Source organism: Zingiber officinale, chromosome 6B (genome assembly GCF_018446385.1).
Source record: "Zingiber officinale cultivar Zhangliang chromosome 6B, Zo_v1.1, whole genome shotgun sequence".
Classification (NCBI taxonomy): Eukaryota; Viridiplantae; Streptophyta; class Magnoliopsida; order Zingiberales; family Zingiberaceae; genus Zingiber; species Zingiber officinale.
Window position 1 is genome coordinate 117,840,072 of NC_055996.1, and position 19,319 is coordinate 117,859,390.

At 37.1% G+C, this 19,319-nt stretch overlaps 2 protein-coding genes across 2 annotated transcripts; one reads left to right on the plus strand and one right to left on the minus strand.

The window, feature by feature from the left end:
* The first annotated feature begins 179 nt into the window (after nucleotides 1-179).
* Nucleotides 180-4,401, plus strand: LOC121989195 (PHD finger protein ALFIN-LIKE 1-like). Its single transcript, XM_042543080.1, has 5 exons — nucleotides 180-460; nucleotides 557-589; nucleotides 680-902; nucleotides 3,724-3,841; nucleotides 3,923-4,401. The coding sequence occupies exons 1-5, from the start codon at nucleotides 370-372 to the stop codon at nucleotides 4,172-4,174; spliced, it is 717 nt and encodes a 238-aa protein (XP_042399014.1). The 5' UTR covers nucleotides 180-369; the 3' UTR covers nucleotides 4,175-4,401.
* A 2,800-nt stretch (nucleotides 4,402-7,201) lies between these two features.
* On the minus strand, nucleotides 7,202-9,666 carry LOC121990580 (NADPH:quinone oxidoreductase-like). Its single transcript, XM_042544692.1, has 3 exons — nucleotides 9,546-9,666; nucleotides 9,269-9,460; nucleotides 7,202-7,605 (listed from the first exon to the last, which is right to left on the minus strand). Exons 1-3 carry the CDS (start codon nucleotides 9,634-9,636, stop codon nucleotides 7,304-7,306), a joined length of 585 nt encoding a protein of 194 aa, XP_042400626.1. The 5' UTR covers nucleotides 9,637-9,666; the 3' UTR covers nucleotides 7,202-7,303.
* Nucleotides 9,667-19,319: the final 9,653 nt, after the last annotated feature.

The following is a 19,319-nucleotide window of genomic DNA, read 5'->3' on the forward strand; positions in this document are numbered from 1 at the left end:
AAAAGGTCGTCAAACCCATGCGATTTAAAAAGTTGAAACCTTTTAAGAGAGGGACATTTTTTAATTTAATTTTCACAGCACAGAAGGTTTAAAAATTAATTCCCTAGGCCATTCGCAAAAGAAATTGTGCTATTTGGGAAAAAGCGAAAGTGGGAGGTGTTATTTGGGAAGATGCCAAAGAGAAGAGCATTCCTTCCCTTTACATCGTCGGCTTCCTCTAAATCGATTTAACCCGTCGCCTCTTTGGAATCGATCGCTGAAAACGGTAACAGCCTCGCTTCATGCCTTCCATTTCTCGCCGCTCCGCCTCAGATTCGTAGAGCCGGAGCTGAGATCTCGATATTCCTCACTTCCTCCGTCGCTGCCGTCATGGATCCCGGCTCCGCTCCCCGCACCGTCGAGGACATCTTCAAGGACTATAGCGGCCGCCGAGCCGGCATCGTCCGCGCCCTCACCCTTGGTAACTCCTCCCTCTTGCTCCCCCTCTCCCCCTCCTTCTCTGACCTCTTTTTTTTGTCGACGTTGACCGATTATGATTTCCTTCTGCTGTGCGCAGATGTCGACGAGTTCTACTCTCAATGCGATCCCGGTAGGTCTTTTTCGACCTTTCCTACTCAGATCCGGCGGGTTTGGTGTTTCTGCTTCCTTCTTCTAACCCGATTCGTTTTTGTTGGTGCAGATAAGGAGAATCTGTGTCTGTACGGGCATTCCAACGACACGTGGGAGGTCAACCTCCCGGCGGAGGAGGTGCCGCCGGAGCTTCCGGAGCCGGCTCTTGGAATCAACTTCGCAAGGGACGGAATGGACCGGAGGGACTGGCTCTCGCTTATCGCTGTGCACAGCGATTCCTGGCTCTTGTCTGTTGCTTTCTATCTTGGGGCGCGCCTCAACAGGAACGATAGGTATTACATCTCTCTCCCGCCTCTTGTTGCTATCTTACTAATGCTTATTTAGTAGGAGATAGACACATACGGTTCTAGGATCTGATCACTAACCTAGACACATAAGTAGAAATACTAGACCATAAAGCATCCATGACATTACAATTTCATGGCTTTGGACATGATGATAACCATGTAGGTGATAACTACAAGAGAGATATGAAATTCCTTTATATGTACTCTTTTGTTCATCTGCGCTGAGAATGCAATAGCAAATCTAGTTGAAACAAATGTGAGGGCTGAATTTTGTGTCTTGTCTTTCTGAAAGTTTTCAAGTTTTCTACTTGTTGTTATGTTCTTACCCAAAAAAATGTCATCTTTGAATTTATTTATGTTCAATGTTGTTTGATAGTCTTTTATGGTTTCATGTGCCCCCTCTAATCATGATCTTAGCTTAGGCCCTATGTGAGTCTGCAAATTTTAAGAAACATATATAAGTCTTATCTTTTTGATTTTTTGTACTAAATACTCCATGTTTAAAAATGATTTTTACTACATTTTGTAAGTTATTATTATTTTGAGGATGTAATAGCAGTTAATACTTAATACAACAATTCATGTAAGTGGCTTCTCTAGCAGCAATTACTAGGCTGGCTGTTGGATGTCATGATGCCATAAATCCATGAATCTATAACTTATTCTCCACCACCCCCCACCACTTTCTTATTCTGCTCATACTAACTGCTGAGATAAATGCTGAAATGAGTCACTAAAAGTGATATCTTAAAGTCATTTTCTTTCAGTGGAACAAATCAAAATAGTTGAGAAATTTTACGATTGGTGAAGTTGGAGAAGATAATTCAATTTTTATCTAATCCATTTATTTATGGCTAGATTTGATCTAGGAAGAATGTTAATTTATCAGTGTTCAAACCTTCAAAATGTTACACATTTCCTTAGCCCACACAAAGTGATGTGTAGATGCGTAGACACTGTCATGTCAGTGTCTCCTTTATCACATCATTTAGCTTTCTACTTATATTGTTTCCCATGGATCTATCTCATGTTCATGCATACTTTCTCTATACTGTTTCTATCTGTTCTCTATATGTTATTGTCCATTGAACACTCATCTTCACACATAATGAGATTATACTCAGACAGACAAGCTTTAAACCATTAGAAGTGATTCAATTGCAGTGAGGTTTTACAAAAAAAGGATTGGGAGTTTGCTGGCAGCTGATTGAGTCTACTGTTTAATGGAATATGAATTGGATGCAAAAGGCAGTTGTAACAATTTAGTGTATAATTCATCATGAAACAATATAATTATACTTGGGAAAACTAAATGAACTTACTGATCCAATGTTTAGATCGCTACGCTTGTATGTTTTGATTCCAAATTCATCACAAACTTCTTCAAAGAAGTTCCTAAGCAACAGATTTATTGCTCACAATTTTTTGTGAACTGTGCTTATTCATTTATTAATAATGTTCTTGACATCCTTATCAGCTTTGTCTGTAATTATTAATGATGTTTAGGATTTTATTGAAGTAGAAATATGCAAGTAATATACAATCCTCTGTGTCTACTTACTGGATTTGTCACATTCTCCTTTATATTGGTTTTGAATCTTTTCCTAAATGCAATTTTTTAGGATAAGTATGTTGCAGGACATCTATTCTCGATTCATTTTGCGCTCAAGTAGATTGGATGTTGTGACTAGTTTAGTTTTTATTGACTCCAAATTAAGCTATTTTTTGAGAGTACATTCTTGTATGTTAAAAAAAGCATGTTTGTTTCCCACTTCTTAAGGTGATAGTTTCCATGTGGTATATGAATGGTCTACCTTGTGCCACATCGTAGTTAAAATAGAATATCTTGATTCACTTCAATTAGGCAGTGGTATGATTCTGTATTTGTTTGTTTTGCATATTTGTATTAGCACTACTATGGCTGTCAATATATAGCTTTCTAGTATTGAATTAGACTGGATTTGTAACTGTGTCATTATCTGTTGGTAGCTCCTCGCCATGCTATTTGGAGATGTGCGCATCCAAGGCTTTGGTTGGTGTAGTGGGGTTCATTTAATCATCTTAGTTAGTCCTTCTTTATATTAGTTAACAACTCGGTTATATCATCCAGGTATTTGAAATCAGCTACATGGTACAATTAGATCATGCAATAATTGGGCTGCCTGAACCACAACTCCCAGTTTGATTGCAAAATATTCAACACACCGAACTTCTGCCTGGGCATTAACTCTTGTCGTTGATTCAAGAGTCTTCATTAGTTGCCATTATGTTAATTCTATTCTTCTTAATAGCATCTAAATGGTTGAAATCTATATTGCCACTTGTAGTAAAAGGTTCTAATATTATATAACAAATCCAAAAAGTGTTAATTAACTAGGCCAGACAAGTGCATCGTCTGGGAATCTTGCATGAAGCTTGCAGAAATTGCTATACTGAACTTAATGAAACGAGGTTGCAGGTGGAGTAACCAAGGATGAAATTCAATTAGAAGAAATCAACTTCAAACTAGAGATTACTGTCACCAAGTGTTGTACGATTGTTTTTGATTTAATTACTATTGACTAGATTTTCTTAAAGAACCTGTCAATAAATCGACTTAGATGATTACTAGGAAATTCACGTATTTACATATTCAGCATGCTAGATAATTCTAACAAAATAATATATTCACATGTCTTAGTTTCTTTTTGGATGAAACTTGTTTGATATTGTTTTTTCTACAAATTGTTAGTAGCAAACTACTAGCGCTAAACTTCTGGGGTGCTTGACTAATTTGGCATATAAGATGATCTTCTTATACCAACAGGAAACGCTTGTTCAGCATGATCAATGAGCATCCAACTGTCTTCGAAGTGGTGTCTGACAGGAGGCAATCAAGAGAAAAGTCTGGTATTGACAGTGGAAATAAATCCAAACTCTCAAAGGTACGGACATTGAACCATTGAATCTTAAACTGTTTCTCTTTCGATTCTTCGATTGCTGACTAATTATTCATTTCCCTACAGAGATCAAGTGATGGACAAATAAAAAGCAACTCGAGGATGGCTGATGAAGGGTACGATGAAGATGAAGACGAACACAGCGAAACCCTTTGTGGTGCTTGTGGCGGAAGTTACAGTGCAGATGAGTTTTGGATTGCATGTGATGTATGTGAAAGGTGGTTCCATGGGAAGTGCGTTAAGATAACTCCTGCCAAAGCCGAGAGCATAAAACAGTATAAATGCCCCCGTTGCAGCTCAAAGAAAGCTAGGCAGTGACAATTCGAACAATGATAGACCTCAAACAAGTCTTCAAAACATCGATCCTTGTCCATTATAGTTAGTCTTATCCAAATACTGAACGTCACAATGTTCCCCAAGTTACATCCTCCTCATCTGTAACTTATATTAGCTTTTGACAACATTCACAAATTTGGACATTTTTATTACTTGTACTGATTTCTCATGTCGTACTAGTTGAAATGCTGTTGTGTTTCTGATATCAACTCTTGCTATTCATTTGGATGGACAGTTGGTTAACACATAGTAGTGTTGTCATTCTGAGGTATTTGGGTATTTGTCTTTTTCAATGTACTATTTAATTGTTTGATTTATCTCTTTTGTATTGATCTTAGGACAAGCTAGCAGAGACATTGGGACAAACAAATTGCCTTTGCCACCACCATAATATATATTCATTTAGCCGAATATAAATAGTTCAATCTTAACCTTTTTGTATCAGGTGTCCTCCTACCAGTCTAAGCAGAGACACCCGATCTTACTGCATCCCCTGACATGAGGTGCCCCAACCAGCTAGGTAAGATCTCATGTTAACCTAATCTTCTAGAGATCAAGTTTGTATTTTTGCAAAAACAAAAAAAGAAAAGAGAGTTTTTAATTAATTAATTTTGATGTTTTATTCTCCTTTTATATCTCTCGCAGGGTTGTGATGGTTGGAATTTGAGGTTATGGAACAATTTGTCCCTGACCGGAATCTTTTCATTATTTGTTTTTTCCCTCTTGATTTGTGAGTTTGATAAGATCAAAGACAGCATAATCTTCTTCGGAATGGAGAGGAATCTTCAAATCAAGTCAAAGAAAATGAACTCCGGCAAAAAAAAAAAAGATCGTTTCCATTTTTTATTGATTATTTGTGAAGATTAATCATTTTGTAAAGAGTAAACTCTATTATTCAATGTTGTTAAATATTTATAGGTATGAGTTTTCACTTTAATTAGATTTATAGAATTCAAATTGGTCCATAATTTTTGGTTCTCTCTTGATCCCTTCTATAATTTAAACGTTGAATTATGGTCAAAATACGGTTAAAATTAACTACAATCTCTCCTAAATTTATCTTTCCACTAAGATTATAATTTGGATTAATTTATCTTTCCACTGAGATTATAATTTGGATTAAGATTATAATTTGGATTAATTTATCTTTCCACTGAGATTATAATTTGGATTAAGATTATAATTTGGATTAATTTATCTTTCCACTGAGATTATAATTTGGATTGAAAGACCATCGAAGCTACCAATGGTAGGCGGGCACTCCTCTTGCTCGGCCTGTTTTGACTCAAATTACAAGAACCCAGGAGACATCGCATAACTTGTAAATTACGGAATGGATACTGAGGAAATTAAAACTTCCGAATCAAAAACTCCAACTGATTTATATGGACTACCTTGCCATATTACCACTTATTTGAAAGCTGATGCAATAACAATTTTGATTGATGTCATCATCCTTCCAATTGTACATAACAAATGAACAATTAGCCCCCAAAAGCTGGGGGCGCAAATGAATCCAAACACACACAGCAACATTAATCATCACAACAACAATCAAATCTTATTGCAACCTCTTCCAACATCTATCTACTTTATCTAAACTCATTAAGAAATGAATTTAAATCTGAATTAATTCCGTTAGATTGGGTACTGTTTCTCCAGATGGCCAGGAGGAGAAGGAAGTGGCCTTCTCATACTAATCAGCGTCAGCGCCGCCTCCACAATCTCGTTCCCCCGGCGCCACCCCATCACTGCAGACTGCTGCTCGCCGTCACCACCGGCGGCCTCCTCCATCTCCTCCTGTTGCTGCTGATTCTCTTCGTGATTCACCACCGCTAGCCCAAGGTGGCCATCGAGGCGGAAGGCCAAGAGCTCCAGCAGTTTCCCCTTCCGGAGCGCGTTGGTCTCCAACAGCCTAGGGTAGTCGCACCCCATCACGCGGTACGCCTCCAGGGAAAGCACCAGCCGCAGCCTCAGCTCATACTCCCGCCCCAGCCAGTCCAGGACCCTCACCTCCAGCCCCGCATCCTCCCTCGTCCGTGCCTCCTCCGCCTCGCTCATCACGGCCCACAGCAGCAGGGCCGGCCCTGGAGTAGGGCGGAATGGGGATGACCCTGGACCCATAATTTGAGAGGGTTTAATTTTTTTTATATATATATTATGTATTATAGGTATGTAATTAGGATGTTTAATAGTTGTCTCAAATTTATATTTCAGAATTTTTTTATAATATTTTTTACTTTTATCTTTTTATGCATGATTGAATGTAACCTAATTTATTTTGGACTTTTTTTTCCTCCCCGGACCTCCGAAGGACCGGAGCTGCACAGCAGCCGCCTGTCCAGGAGTCTGTTGGGCAGCTGCAGGCGATGCTGCCGGAGGTTGACGTCGCTGGTCTTGATCGTCTTCTTCATCACCGAAAGAGGGTGGCGCACGCCCATCTGCGCCAGCTTCTCCCTCAACCCGTCGCACCGCTCCGACGCCAGCGGCCCCCTTCCGGTACTCGAAGTAGAACGAGCGTCAGAAAACAGAGTAGAAGTGGCTGCGACTTTGCCGCCCAACTTCCAGGTAATCAGCTTCACCTTCTTTTCTTTTCCTTCTCCACCTCCGTCTCCCCGTAGCTTCTCTTCACGCCGGTGTTCTTTATCGTAAGGGAAGAATCTTGAGGTTTTGAGTTGAATAAGAAACCAGCTACGATTTTATACAAGCAATCTACCATTCGAACAGAATCTATAGTGAATTTTGATATACATTTAATCATACGTAATTTCACCTTTGATCCAGTCCAATAACTCCTGGCTGAAATTGAATAAATGTAATAATAAAATTATTAAATTTCAAGTCTCCTTGATAATTTACTAGTAGCCGGCTGATAATGGCCTGGCCTAGTACACATTTGTAGTAAAAACAAAAGTTAATTGAAAAAGAAAAAAAAAGAAAAAGAAATTCTCGCTACAAAATAATAACTCATAATTTGAATTTCTCTTACGAGATTATGAAAAATGGGTTCAAGACAAAATTTGTCATCTTATAACAAGCCAACAATGATGATAACAACATCGACATTATTGAATTTTCTTACTCCATGTTTATTCGTCTCTAACAAAATAATCATTTACCCTGAAGTCTGAGGGTGAAAGCCTGAAGTGATAAAAGCACTTCCTTTAACTTTTCTTTGGTCGCAAGGTCGATTAGGTTTCCATTGACATCGAACTTTTGAGGTGGCTCGAATGCACACACAGATAATTCTGGTTTGTTGATAAAGTGAAGATCTAGATAAACTCCAACTTGCCTCAAATGGTATTGAGATCTTCCGCCGCCGAAATTACCACCTGCGCTTACGATAGCGGCAGGCTTGTTTGCCCAGGCATTTGGAGGTCTTGAGGCCCAGTCGATAGCATTCTTCAAAGGACCTAAATATAAAAGGAGTAAAAAATGGGATGCTAATTTTTGAAGATATGCAATGCTATTTCATATGGTATCATCTTAAAGACTACAAATGATTACAATTCTTCATAAAAGTGAATGTTATAGTTTAACACTCAAGAATTGAATAAAAAAACCAGATAGAAAGGAGTAAATGTACAAAACATAATACATTGTGTTCAATATCTCAACCAATGGCGGAACAAAGGCAGTTACTTTCATTCATGATAAGAACTAAATATATAATACCCTCCCTGAATTGGTACCATTACAAAGAGAATGACAAAAAAAACTAGTTGAATTTTGAACTTGATTGTATTTTGTTAATGAGGTTCAAGATAGTATCTCGTTCTTGTAGAAAGGTTTTATAGCAGAAAGATAATGTGAATGTTTGAGCAAAGGTTATAAATTACTAGCAATTGTTTGAGAAGAGTTTTGTAAAACTATAAATTGCAAAAATTCAAATCAGAATTCACTCTTTCACATCACTGAGAATGAGATGCCAAAATGTGAAAACTATAAATTGCGAAAATTCAAATCAGAATTTACTCTTTCACAACACTAAGAATGAGGTGCCAAAATGTGTAAAAGGATGAAGCCAACTATTGTTTCTATCAGTTTTCGTAAAACACGATTTCAGGCATTCAATTTAAAGTATATTGAAAATTCAAATCAAGGTACTCAATAATGAACCAAATAAGAAGGTAAGGTAAAGTTCAGCAACAGAGGTTGGACACTATAACAAAAATAAGAAGAGAGACAATCATGAAAGGACTAAAAACAACTAGTTGCATGTCTAAAGTATTTTATTTTGACTACATCAATTTATTCTGTCATTGAACTCTTACGATACAACAATAATAATATCAAATTTTCTAAACTTTCTTTTTCTTTTCAGTTATGGTAGATAGATGTATCTTTGAACTCCCTCCATACCTCATGCCTTAATTAATCCAAACTTATATGAAAATCCAAATTATTTTCATATATTCTCTCTTATGTTATCATCCCTTTAACTACACAACATAACTGATCTCAAATAAAAAAATTATGTTTGATTTTTTCTTCTTAACCTTTCAAATTCATCTTAGATTTTTCATAATTTTGCTATATTAAATTTTTTGTGATATTTCCTAAATGTTAAACATCGACCAATCTTATAAAATTATTGTTTTTGCCTAATGGGCATACAGTGATGACACAAGACGAAACATTTCACACTATTTAGTTTGTCCCCTCTATTTCCATCAGCCTTATATTTCCTTCTTGCTGAAAAAATAGATTCATAGTATCAGCTACTATTAGCCACGGTTTTTGTTCATCGAGATAAACAAATGAGACTTATCTTGAAAGGGTATTGAATCATTCAAGTATTGTTAGTAGCTTCAGCTTATTGTCAAATTCATTCCTATTTTATTACTTTTATAAGGTTTCTCACCGATGAAGTTTAATTATGGTAGAAGGAAAAATCCACGAAGAACAGATAATTTTACCAAAAAAGTGGCATAAAAAAGATCCATTAAGAACAAGACCTAAACAATAAAGAAAACACAAGCACACACTTCCAGACTTCCTTGTCGCCAATGGTAGAATTAACCAGACAAAAAAAAAACAATAATCTATTTAACAGTAGAGAGTAGACGGATCTACCGGACATGGAGTAGTTGTACTCGGGCGAGGCGAAGAGAAAGGCATCCGCCCCAAGGATTTTGCGGCGGAAAGCCTCCACCGGTTCTGGGAAGCTGCCGTTGACCTCGAGGTCAGTGTTGACGAAGGGGAGCGCCTCGATATCGACGTACTCGATCTTCATCTCGGGTATGAATGCATCGCAGATCTGAATGGCTGCGGATCAAGAATAGGGACGAAAAGGGCTGAAATAGCTGTAAAAAACGACAAGAATGGCATAATATAGAGAAGAAGGGCTTGCCGGAGCGGATGAGCCCGCTGTGGAAAGAACCCTTGCGGAGGGAGCCGCAGAGCGCCACCACCTTTATCGCTGGATTCGCCGCCGCCTCCATCGACCCACCCTGATACCTCTCAACTCTGAACGTTTTACGTAGAAAATGGAGAGAGAGAGAGATATATTAAATATTAAAATATTGGCCTTCCCACAGTTAATTTTATCTATTAAAATAAATAAATAAATTAACTGTTTACAAAGTGGACAGAGATATTTTAAATATTAAATTATAATTAGGGTTCTGTTTTTGATAAATTGTTAAAGGACGCCTTTGTAATTTTCTATCAATTAATGCATCTTTTAGAGTATCCCTAAAAGAATATATTATTTTTTATGAGGCAAAAATTGACAGTGATAATGAGAATATTTAAATTTATTAATTTATTTTATTAAGCTTTTTAATTTGTTAATTTAAAATTTTTTGGAGTTTGACTTGATGATTCTATTGAGAGATCATATATAATTTAAAATAACATAAAATATTAAAATATGTATCATATTTCAATTTACTTGAATATAAAAATTAAAAATTATCATTTTAAATAAAAACACTATATTTATAAATTCTTCATATATTCAATTCTTATATGAAGGGTACGTCAACTGAGATTGGTCACATGGACAACAAAAACACATGATTTATTCTGATAAGCAGCATTCATAAATCTAGCTGCAATCTGATCTACTCTCGAATTGATACTTAATTTTTGATTCATCGTAACTCCGAGTGATCCCAATCGTTCAATGTAGGCATTTATCTTTAGTACATATTGCACAACAGATAAACTCTCCTATATTTTGAGCAAAAGAGAAATTTGGAGATCTCGAAGCTTTCGAATCTAGCTTGCTCATAAAAAAAACTCACGAAGATGATAAATAATAGTATAAGCATCCATATGCTCATGCTGTATCTGTAGCTCAGGAGTCATTGAGGTTAGCATGATACAACTAGTAATTTCAAAATCAATCGTATGCTTCTGATGGGCCAACAATTAGTCCACCGTTAGATCATCTCCTAGATTAGTGAAAAAGACTCATCAAGGACATATGCAAGCTTTTCAACCATGAGAACAATTTTCATGTTTATAAGCTAGTCCAAGAAATTTAGTTTGATCAGTTTGTTTGAATCCAAAATTGAACGTAAATTCAAAGACATCATGATCAAATGATTACCCTAGAAAATGCAAAATCGAGAATAATATGAGAGAAATGATTTTACAATGTATTTGTAAATAATTTACATATATTTTAGAATTTCATTCATTTATCGAATTCAAAAGCCCTTACTTTGAATTTGAAATATCATAGTTTTTTTCTAAATGGGTTGAAATCCACCATAAGAACAACCTTAGAGTGAGTCTAACAAGTCATTCTTAGCCATAGTAGGTAGGTATCATAAATACCAATTATGTATCGCTTATACATGACTATCATATTATTCTATCAATTATTTGAATATTCACATAAATATTGGATTGTTAACTCATTAATAAATATACATTATATATATATATCACCCAACTTTACCCTATCCACATTAACCTTGGAGTGAATCAAACAAGTTAATACTTCAAGTTCAAACCAACCCATTAATCACGAGATCGTATTTCAATGGTTTGAACATATCTAATTTCAGGTCGAGACTGGAGTGAGTCCAAAAACCCAAACAAGAAATTAGATTCCGATTCTTACCATATTAACGGAAGGTGTATACTTTAATATTGATGTAAAGGATTTAGGTCTTATCGTCATCATTCAAATGTACTATCTATATGACATCATACACATGACATAAATGATAACATGTCAAACCACACGCATAACATAATTAATAATATAACACATTACTCATATGGCATATACATCTTGAAGGATCGAAATGAAGTGATAGAGGAGGAGGTGAATATCGCTCGTTAAAAACTTTTTTTTATCAAAACAAACAAATATAAGTAAAGCAACAGAAAAAAGAAAGAGTAATAAGAATGACACAGATGGATACTTGGTTCGCAGCCCATGTCGACTCCTACTCTAAGACTCGCGATCCTTCATCACATCGTTAGACAATTCATTACAAGTCTTCTTTCCGAAATCTTTGAAAAGAAGCAATTCGTACAAATGGAATAAAAAATAATAACACATTACTATCTTTTTGTAAATAATGTAAGTTAATAAAAGTATACCGACAAAGAGTAAAAGATGAAGCTCGTCGATACTTCTGGCGTAAAACAGCAGAGGCACGAGCAGAGGATTGTACAGCAGTAGTGTTGTTGGCTCGGATCTCGATGTCTTTTATATAAGCTTTGTTCGGTCAACCGAAAAGATGTTCGGTCGACTGATCCTTTCGGTTGACCGATCTCCCTATCGGTCGACTGATCCATTAGCTTTCCTTCTTTGTCTAGATCCGATCATGGCTTCATTAATAGCATTTATTATTCGGTCAACCGAATAGAGCAGTTTCCCTGTTCATCGAGATTCACCATTAATTTTCTGTTAAAGCTTTAATTGTTCGGTCGACCGATCAACTAGGCTTCCATGTTTTCTTCTACACGATCTCATCTTTGCCACATCATCCAGGTTCGATCGATCGGTTCCTACAAAACAGAGTTAAACAAATACTCCTACAAAATAAATTTAGCACAGTAATATATTATGCATGAGTAGTAAGTGACAGTAAAACTATCTTAATCTCAACTTGGAAATATTTCCGGTTTCTTAGTTAGATCAACGACCTAAGGTTGTTCCATTTCGGAACACGATCTCACCGTCTCTCCTCTCCAGTTATTTACCTCAACCTATCTATCAAATATTTGGTCCTCCAAACCTGTTTGGACTTTCTCTACTCATTATCTGATCACCTGATCCACTAAGATTTTTTCTGCAATACTAAATTAATCAACAACAATAATAGTAATGCAAAATACGATGGTAAAACTAAACTTAGATTTATCCAAATCTACTGGTCCAGTTGACTCGAAACCATCCGATCAACTTTGTTTGGAGTTCACTCCTCCAAGACTTCCCGTTACCTAAGGTTACCTCCCCTTAGGATTTTCTCCATCTGCATTCACTTATCAGAACCTAGAGTTACCTCCCTCTAGGATTTTCTCCACCTGTCTTCACTTACCAGGACTCAGCATTGGATCGGCCCACCAGGGATTCGATATCGGGTCCTCCAGACCTATCGAATCCTTCTATCTGGCTTCCACGATTTGTCGAGATTTTCCTTGCCTAGCCACAACTAGGACTTCCCTTATCTAACCGCAATTAGGACTAGTAACTCTATTGACTTCTCATCCTTACCTAGTCGTGACCAGGACTTCCCTTGATCAAGTTCCATTAAACATATTTATCGGATATTAAAACCTTAGAGATCGATTAGGGGTGTAAATCAGCCAAGCCGCTCGTGAGCTATTCGAAGCTCGATTCGATAAAAGTTTGTTTGAGCTCATTTAATGAGGCTCGTTAAGATAAACAAACCAAGCTCAAGCTTCATAATATTCGACTCGTTAGCTCGTGAATACGTTCGTTAAACTCATAAATCAACTTTTAAATTAAAAAAATAATAGTTTTGATATTAAATTTATAAATTTTACACTCTACTTATGAAAAACATTGACAAATATATTAAATTTATTTATTAGAATAAAATTATAAATTTTAACAAGAATATTATAATTTTTTTAAAATATATAATTTAGTTTTTAATAAATATTTAAATTTATAATTTATATTTATTAAGCTCGTTTAGGCTCGATAAAAGCTCGTGAGCCATGAATATATTTGTTAAATAAAGCTCGAGCTCGACTCGATTATAAACGAGCCAAACTCAAACATCCAAAAGTTTAGCTCGACTCGACTCGGCTCGATTACACTCCTAAGGTCAATTACACTAATACATCTAACGTACATTTACATAGTGACATAAATATTATCATAATTGTCATAATTTTGTATTTATATATAATATGATTATGAATATGATTTTTTTTATAAATTAAGATTTATTTAATCAAATTAGGAATCAATTGTTTAAATTTTAATTACATATCTTAGATAGAAAATTATTCAAGAAAATCTAATTAATTAGGAAGTAATTTCTTGATTTTAATTATCTAACACGTTAGAAAATTTTATTATTAGAATTTCATAATTAATTTAGAAACTTTTATATTTAGAATTATTTTAGAAACTTTAATTTTCTAAAAGAAACTTTCCAAAATTATAATTTTTTTAATAAATTTAAAAACTTTCTAAAATAAATTTTCTCAATTATTTGTAAAATATTTCTGAAATTTAAAATTTTCAAATTATTTCAGAACTTTCTAAAATTAAAACTTTCTTAACAAATTATGAAACTTTCCAAATTAGAAACTTGTAATAAAGTAGAAAAAAATCTAGAAACTAATTTCCAAAATATTTCTGAAATAAAATTGTCGGTGCAGTTTACACTAATGGTCTAACTCAAGTTTTGATGAATGGTAAGTGAGTTAAGTTAGGTGTTTTGTGATCTAATTACTTTACTAAGTGTGCAAGAATTGATGGTCTGAAGGACCGAACACCAAGCAAAAATCCAACTAGGTCCACAGGACCGGATAGTTAATGCGAAGTCCAAATAAGTCAACGGGCTGACTAAATATCTTATGGGAAGATCGGTTGGGTCCACGAGACCGGACAACTAGCAGAAGTCCAGTTACGTCTGCAGATCGGACAGTTGGCATGAAGAACTGGTGGTTCAAGAGGCTAGTCAACCAACAACAAATTAGTAAGTAAAGATAAGTCACTGGAGGAGAGTGACTAAGTGAGGTCGTGTCCTGGTTAAGGTGTTGGTAGTTTTGAGAGCATGAAACAGAAATAAAATAAAGCGGTAACCACTTACATGGATCTCCCGAAGAAATCGCCGAAGAACCACCAGTCGACGAAGAGGATGTCGCTGTCAGAAATACGATCACGGGGCAACCGGAAAGCACTTCAAAGTTCACGAGCCAAATCCCAGCCTCTGGATGCTCTCCCTTTGCTCGCACACGATCACCTCAGTGCTCTCTGATCACCTTCGCAAAAGCTTTCTCTCCTCTCGCACACCTCACCGGATATGTGCTTGGACGCACCTTAAATGATAAGGCCGAGGAAGACGAAGGGGAAAGGACACCCCTTCGTCTCCCTGGCGTTTGCAGCAAACATTTGTTTGCAGCAGCGAAAAGGATGAACCCTTTCATCTCCTGATGTAACGCCCAACATCTCTCACTCGTCCAAGTCAATCCATAAGGTTATATGTGTTAGGACCGAAAAGTAGCTAGAGGGGGGGGGGGGGGGAATAGCTTCGCGTGTGCTCGTCGTGCTTCGTTGCTTGTTTCTTCAAAGTGATGCGCAGCGGAATACAAAGAAACAAACTACAACAATGCTAACAATAGGATTTTACTTGGTATCCACCTCACAAGAGGTGACTAGTCCAAGGATCCACGCACACACACACACCTCCACTAATAAACACTCCTTTTCGGTAACTACCGAAGGCGGAGAAGCCCTACAAGACTCTCAATACAAGTAGAAGAAAGGGTAGTAAAGAATAAGCAAAAGCTTACAAGAGATGCAGTAAAAACCCTAGCTTCTTCTTCTTCTTGTTGCAACTCGCCTCTTGACTTGGATGAACCTCCAAGAACCTTCAAGAACTGGCGGTGAGGAGCTTAGAGAGTGCTGGGGAGGAGCTGTGATGAATCTGGAATGAATCGGTGAAGTTCTACCGAAGGAAATGAACGCCTGCGGCTTAAATCGACGCTAACGGTCGAATCCCGATCGATTGAAATGCTCCCAATCGACCGGGGAGGCTTTGGATCGATCCACGGATCGATTTAGAGCGCCTCTGTGCTCTGGAAAAACTTCTGGATCGATCCACGGATCGATCCAGCGCTTATCGCGCGAAGCAGTAGTGTCCCAATCGATCCACTGATCGATTGGGACCTCTGGATCGATCCACCGATCGATCCAGAGGGGTTCTGTTCGCGGGGACTCACCGGATCGATCGGTGGATCGATCCAGATCTTCTGGATCGATCCACTGATCGATCCAGATCTGCTGGATCGATCCACGGATCAATCCAAACCTGCTGGATCAATCCACGGATCAATCCAAACCTGCTGGATCAATCCACGGATCAATCCAAACTTGCTGGATCAATCGGCTGATCAATTCAGATCTTGGTTTTTGCCCAAAACCAAGCCCAAAGCCCCCTAAACCAACATCTAGTCAATCATGACTTGTTGGTACATAAGACCTAGCATCCGGTCACCCTTGACCAGCTAGGACTCTCTCACCAAGTGTCTGGTCAATCCCTTTGACCCACTTGGACTTTTCTCTTCTTGCCAAGTATCCGGTCACTCCCTAAGACCTACTTGGACTTTTCTTTCTCGTGCCAAGTATCCGGTCAATCCCTTTGACCTACTTGGACTCTCACCAGATGTCTGGTCAACCTTGACCCATCTGGATTTCTCTTGCCTGGCTTCACTCACCAAGACTTTCCCAATTGCCTAGCTTCACTCACTAGGTCTTTCACCTGGCTTCACTCACCATGATTTTTCTCCTGCATAGCTTCACTCACTAGGACTTCCCAATTGCCTAGCTTCACTCACTAGGTCTTTCACCTGGCTTCACTCACCAGGATTTTCCTCCTGCCTAACATCCCAGTTAGGACTTCCCAGTCAAGTATCCGGTCATCCTTGACCTACTTGACTCTTCTTCAATCAACCTTGCATTGTCAAACATCGAAATCCAAACCAAGACTCAAGCTTGGTCAACCAGGTCAACCTTGACCTAAGGAATGTTGCACCAATAATCTCCCTCTTTTTTATGTTTGGCAATACCAACACTATCACTTACAATACCACATGTAAGTTAGGCTAATCTCATAGCCTAAACCTTCTTCATGCCACTAGGTAATGAATACATAAGTTAAGCCCTTCATTCTCCCCCTAAGAGGGCAAACTCCCTCTAGGTGATAAAAGCCTAACTTACTCCCTTTCATTCTCCCCCTATTGGCACACATCAAACCATGCCCCATTTTTGGGCACACATCAACAGATTCACTTGTTGAAAACTCTCCCCCTGAAGAGTTGCTCATCGTCGTTCACAACTATGTTGTGATCAGCACGATAATGAAGGTCTCATACCCTTCATTAACCTTAACCCTACATTCTCCCCAATGTAGGCAAATGCCCATCCTTGAGCATTATCCACTTGAAACCACTTGAACAATGAGGATATCCACTCCCCATTAAAGTTCAAACGCTCAACCTTGAGCATGTTCTTAACGGAAGGTTAACCACCTTCCAAGGTTCATGAAAAATAATTTTTATGTCTTTAAAGAGTCCCTCCCCATAAAGACATGGTGGTAACTTCTGTCATTGCACCGACAATGACTTGGTATCCCCAAAACTTTAGGAAACCCAATTTTAGAAGTTTTGAGGTTCAAATATTCAAAATTTGAAACAAACCTCAACCTAAACTTCAACTTAGCCTTCCTTAACCAATCCATCCTTGTTTTCCACACGAAAACACCCTTTTTATGTATACAAATGTATTTTCAGGGGTTTGGAATGGTTACCTAGACTAAAATAGGTTCAAAATGCTGAAAATAAGCTTTCCAAGCCAAAATCAGCATCTTGATTGATTGGAGTTGGGTTCCAATCGATTGAACCTGAATCGATCCACCGATCGATTCAATCTTCTTGGATCGATCGGTTGATCGATCCATGACTGCTCGGCGAGAATGCCTTCTCAATCGATCGGATGATCGATTGAGGCACTCAATCGATCCACCGATCGATTGGAGGCTTCAATGCTGAAATTCAATTTCAGCAATTTGAAACCCTAGAAAATTCTACAAAATTCCAAAAATCGTAAAAATTTGTGTAGACATTATTTAGGGTATAATTTATCATGGAAAAATAGTTTTCTATGAAAATACATCATATTTTCAAAGATTGATACAAACTTGAGAACTTGCAAAAACTTTAGTGTTTTCTTCAAGTTTGTGTCTAACTATTCAATGGTGATTACTATCAAAAGATAGCCTTCACCAAGGTTTTCCAAAATCATTTTAAAAACATTTTCAAAACCAATATCCCACCATGTTCCTTGGGCTTAATGCACATGACTTGTACATTAGCTTTCCCAATGATGGGAAAACACATAACTATGTGTTTTGATGAACTTAAAACTCAAGGAAATGCACTAACTCAGCATGTTGAGTTTTGTTCGTCTTCCTAACATCTCACTTGTATCTATTGTGTATAAAACACATACAAGTCATCTTATAGGTCTTTGTGAGATGTTAATTTTGGTTTTGCTCTAACCTAGGGTTCATGCATATTTATCTAGGCATCTTGTGAATATTGACCATCCACCTAGGATGTCATTTGGTATGCCACTTGATGATAACTGCCATTTGTCCTTAATTTTAAGGAAATAACATAATGCATGATAATGTTATGGCATACATCAAAAAGAAATAATTTTTAGAAGAAAATTTCCTATAACTACATGATGTATGTATGTCATGACATGGTATTTTTGAGTTTTTCATAATAAGTCATGAATGCACAAATAAAACATGATGTCATGGCATATAATGGGCAACCAAACATGGCAAGATTTTGCATAATTAAAATATACCTAGATTATTTATCTAAGTATCCTTAACCCTTAGCTAATCCTAAAGCATAAACCCTAGATTGCCCAATTTCCTTAGGAAAATGCCAAAACCCAACTTGACATTTCTTTAATCTCTTGAATTAATTATGCCAATTAAAATTTTAAAACATTCCTCAAATATTGGCATATTTCATTTTCCCATAAGAGTAATCACTTTAAATTAAGGCTTAGATTTGCCTTAAATTCCTAAGACAATACCAAAGTCCCAATTTGATATTTCTTAACACTTGATTTCTTGTGACATTTAAAGTCATCTCAAATTTCTTCCTTTATAGCACGTTTTACTCTTTCCAATATTAACAATAAATCCATTTCATTTTCAAAGGTTAACAAAAACCTTGAAAATGCTCCTTGAGTGTTAATTTCTTCAAAGTTGGGTTAACTACCCTTCTTCTCAGAGTTGACACTCTCTAACCCATCTATGGGATAGAGAAAATGCTCCTAGGAACCCAAAACCTATTGGTGCTCCTTGGATGCTCTAGGTATTCACTAGGAATAACTTCCCTAGATACCTTCCTAGTGACCTTGTTTGGTTTCTTAGAAGTCTTGGTCACTTTTTCTAGGTCAACTCTAGGGATTGCTTCCCTTGTAACCTTCTTTGTGACTTTCTTAGTCTTCTTAGAAGTCTTAGTCACATTTGTTGCAAAAATACTCTTAGGGATAACTTCCCTTGTATTTTTTGGCTTGACCACTAGACCTAGGGTTGGTTCCATAACTATATGGAACCCTATGGTAAGAGATTACATCCTTCTTAGCCTTTGGTTTGTATCCCAAACCCCTATGGCCATTAGATGACCTTTGTGCTCCTAGACCTAGGCTATGCTCATTTTGCCCTTTTAGGATATTTTCCATCCTTTTTAGGGTCTTTTCCATTTTATCAAGCCTTGACCTCAAGACTTGATTTTCTATCACTAAGTCCTTAGTTTTTGGTTTTCCATTAAATTTATGAGCATTTTTATTTCTAGGCTTGTAGCTAAGGTCCTTAATGTGATTGTCTAGATTTTTATCTACCTTCCTAATCCTAGGTGTGGTAGTTTT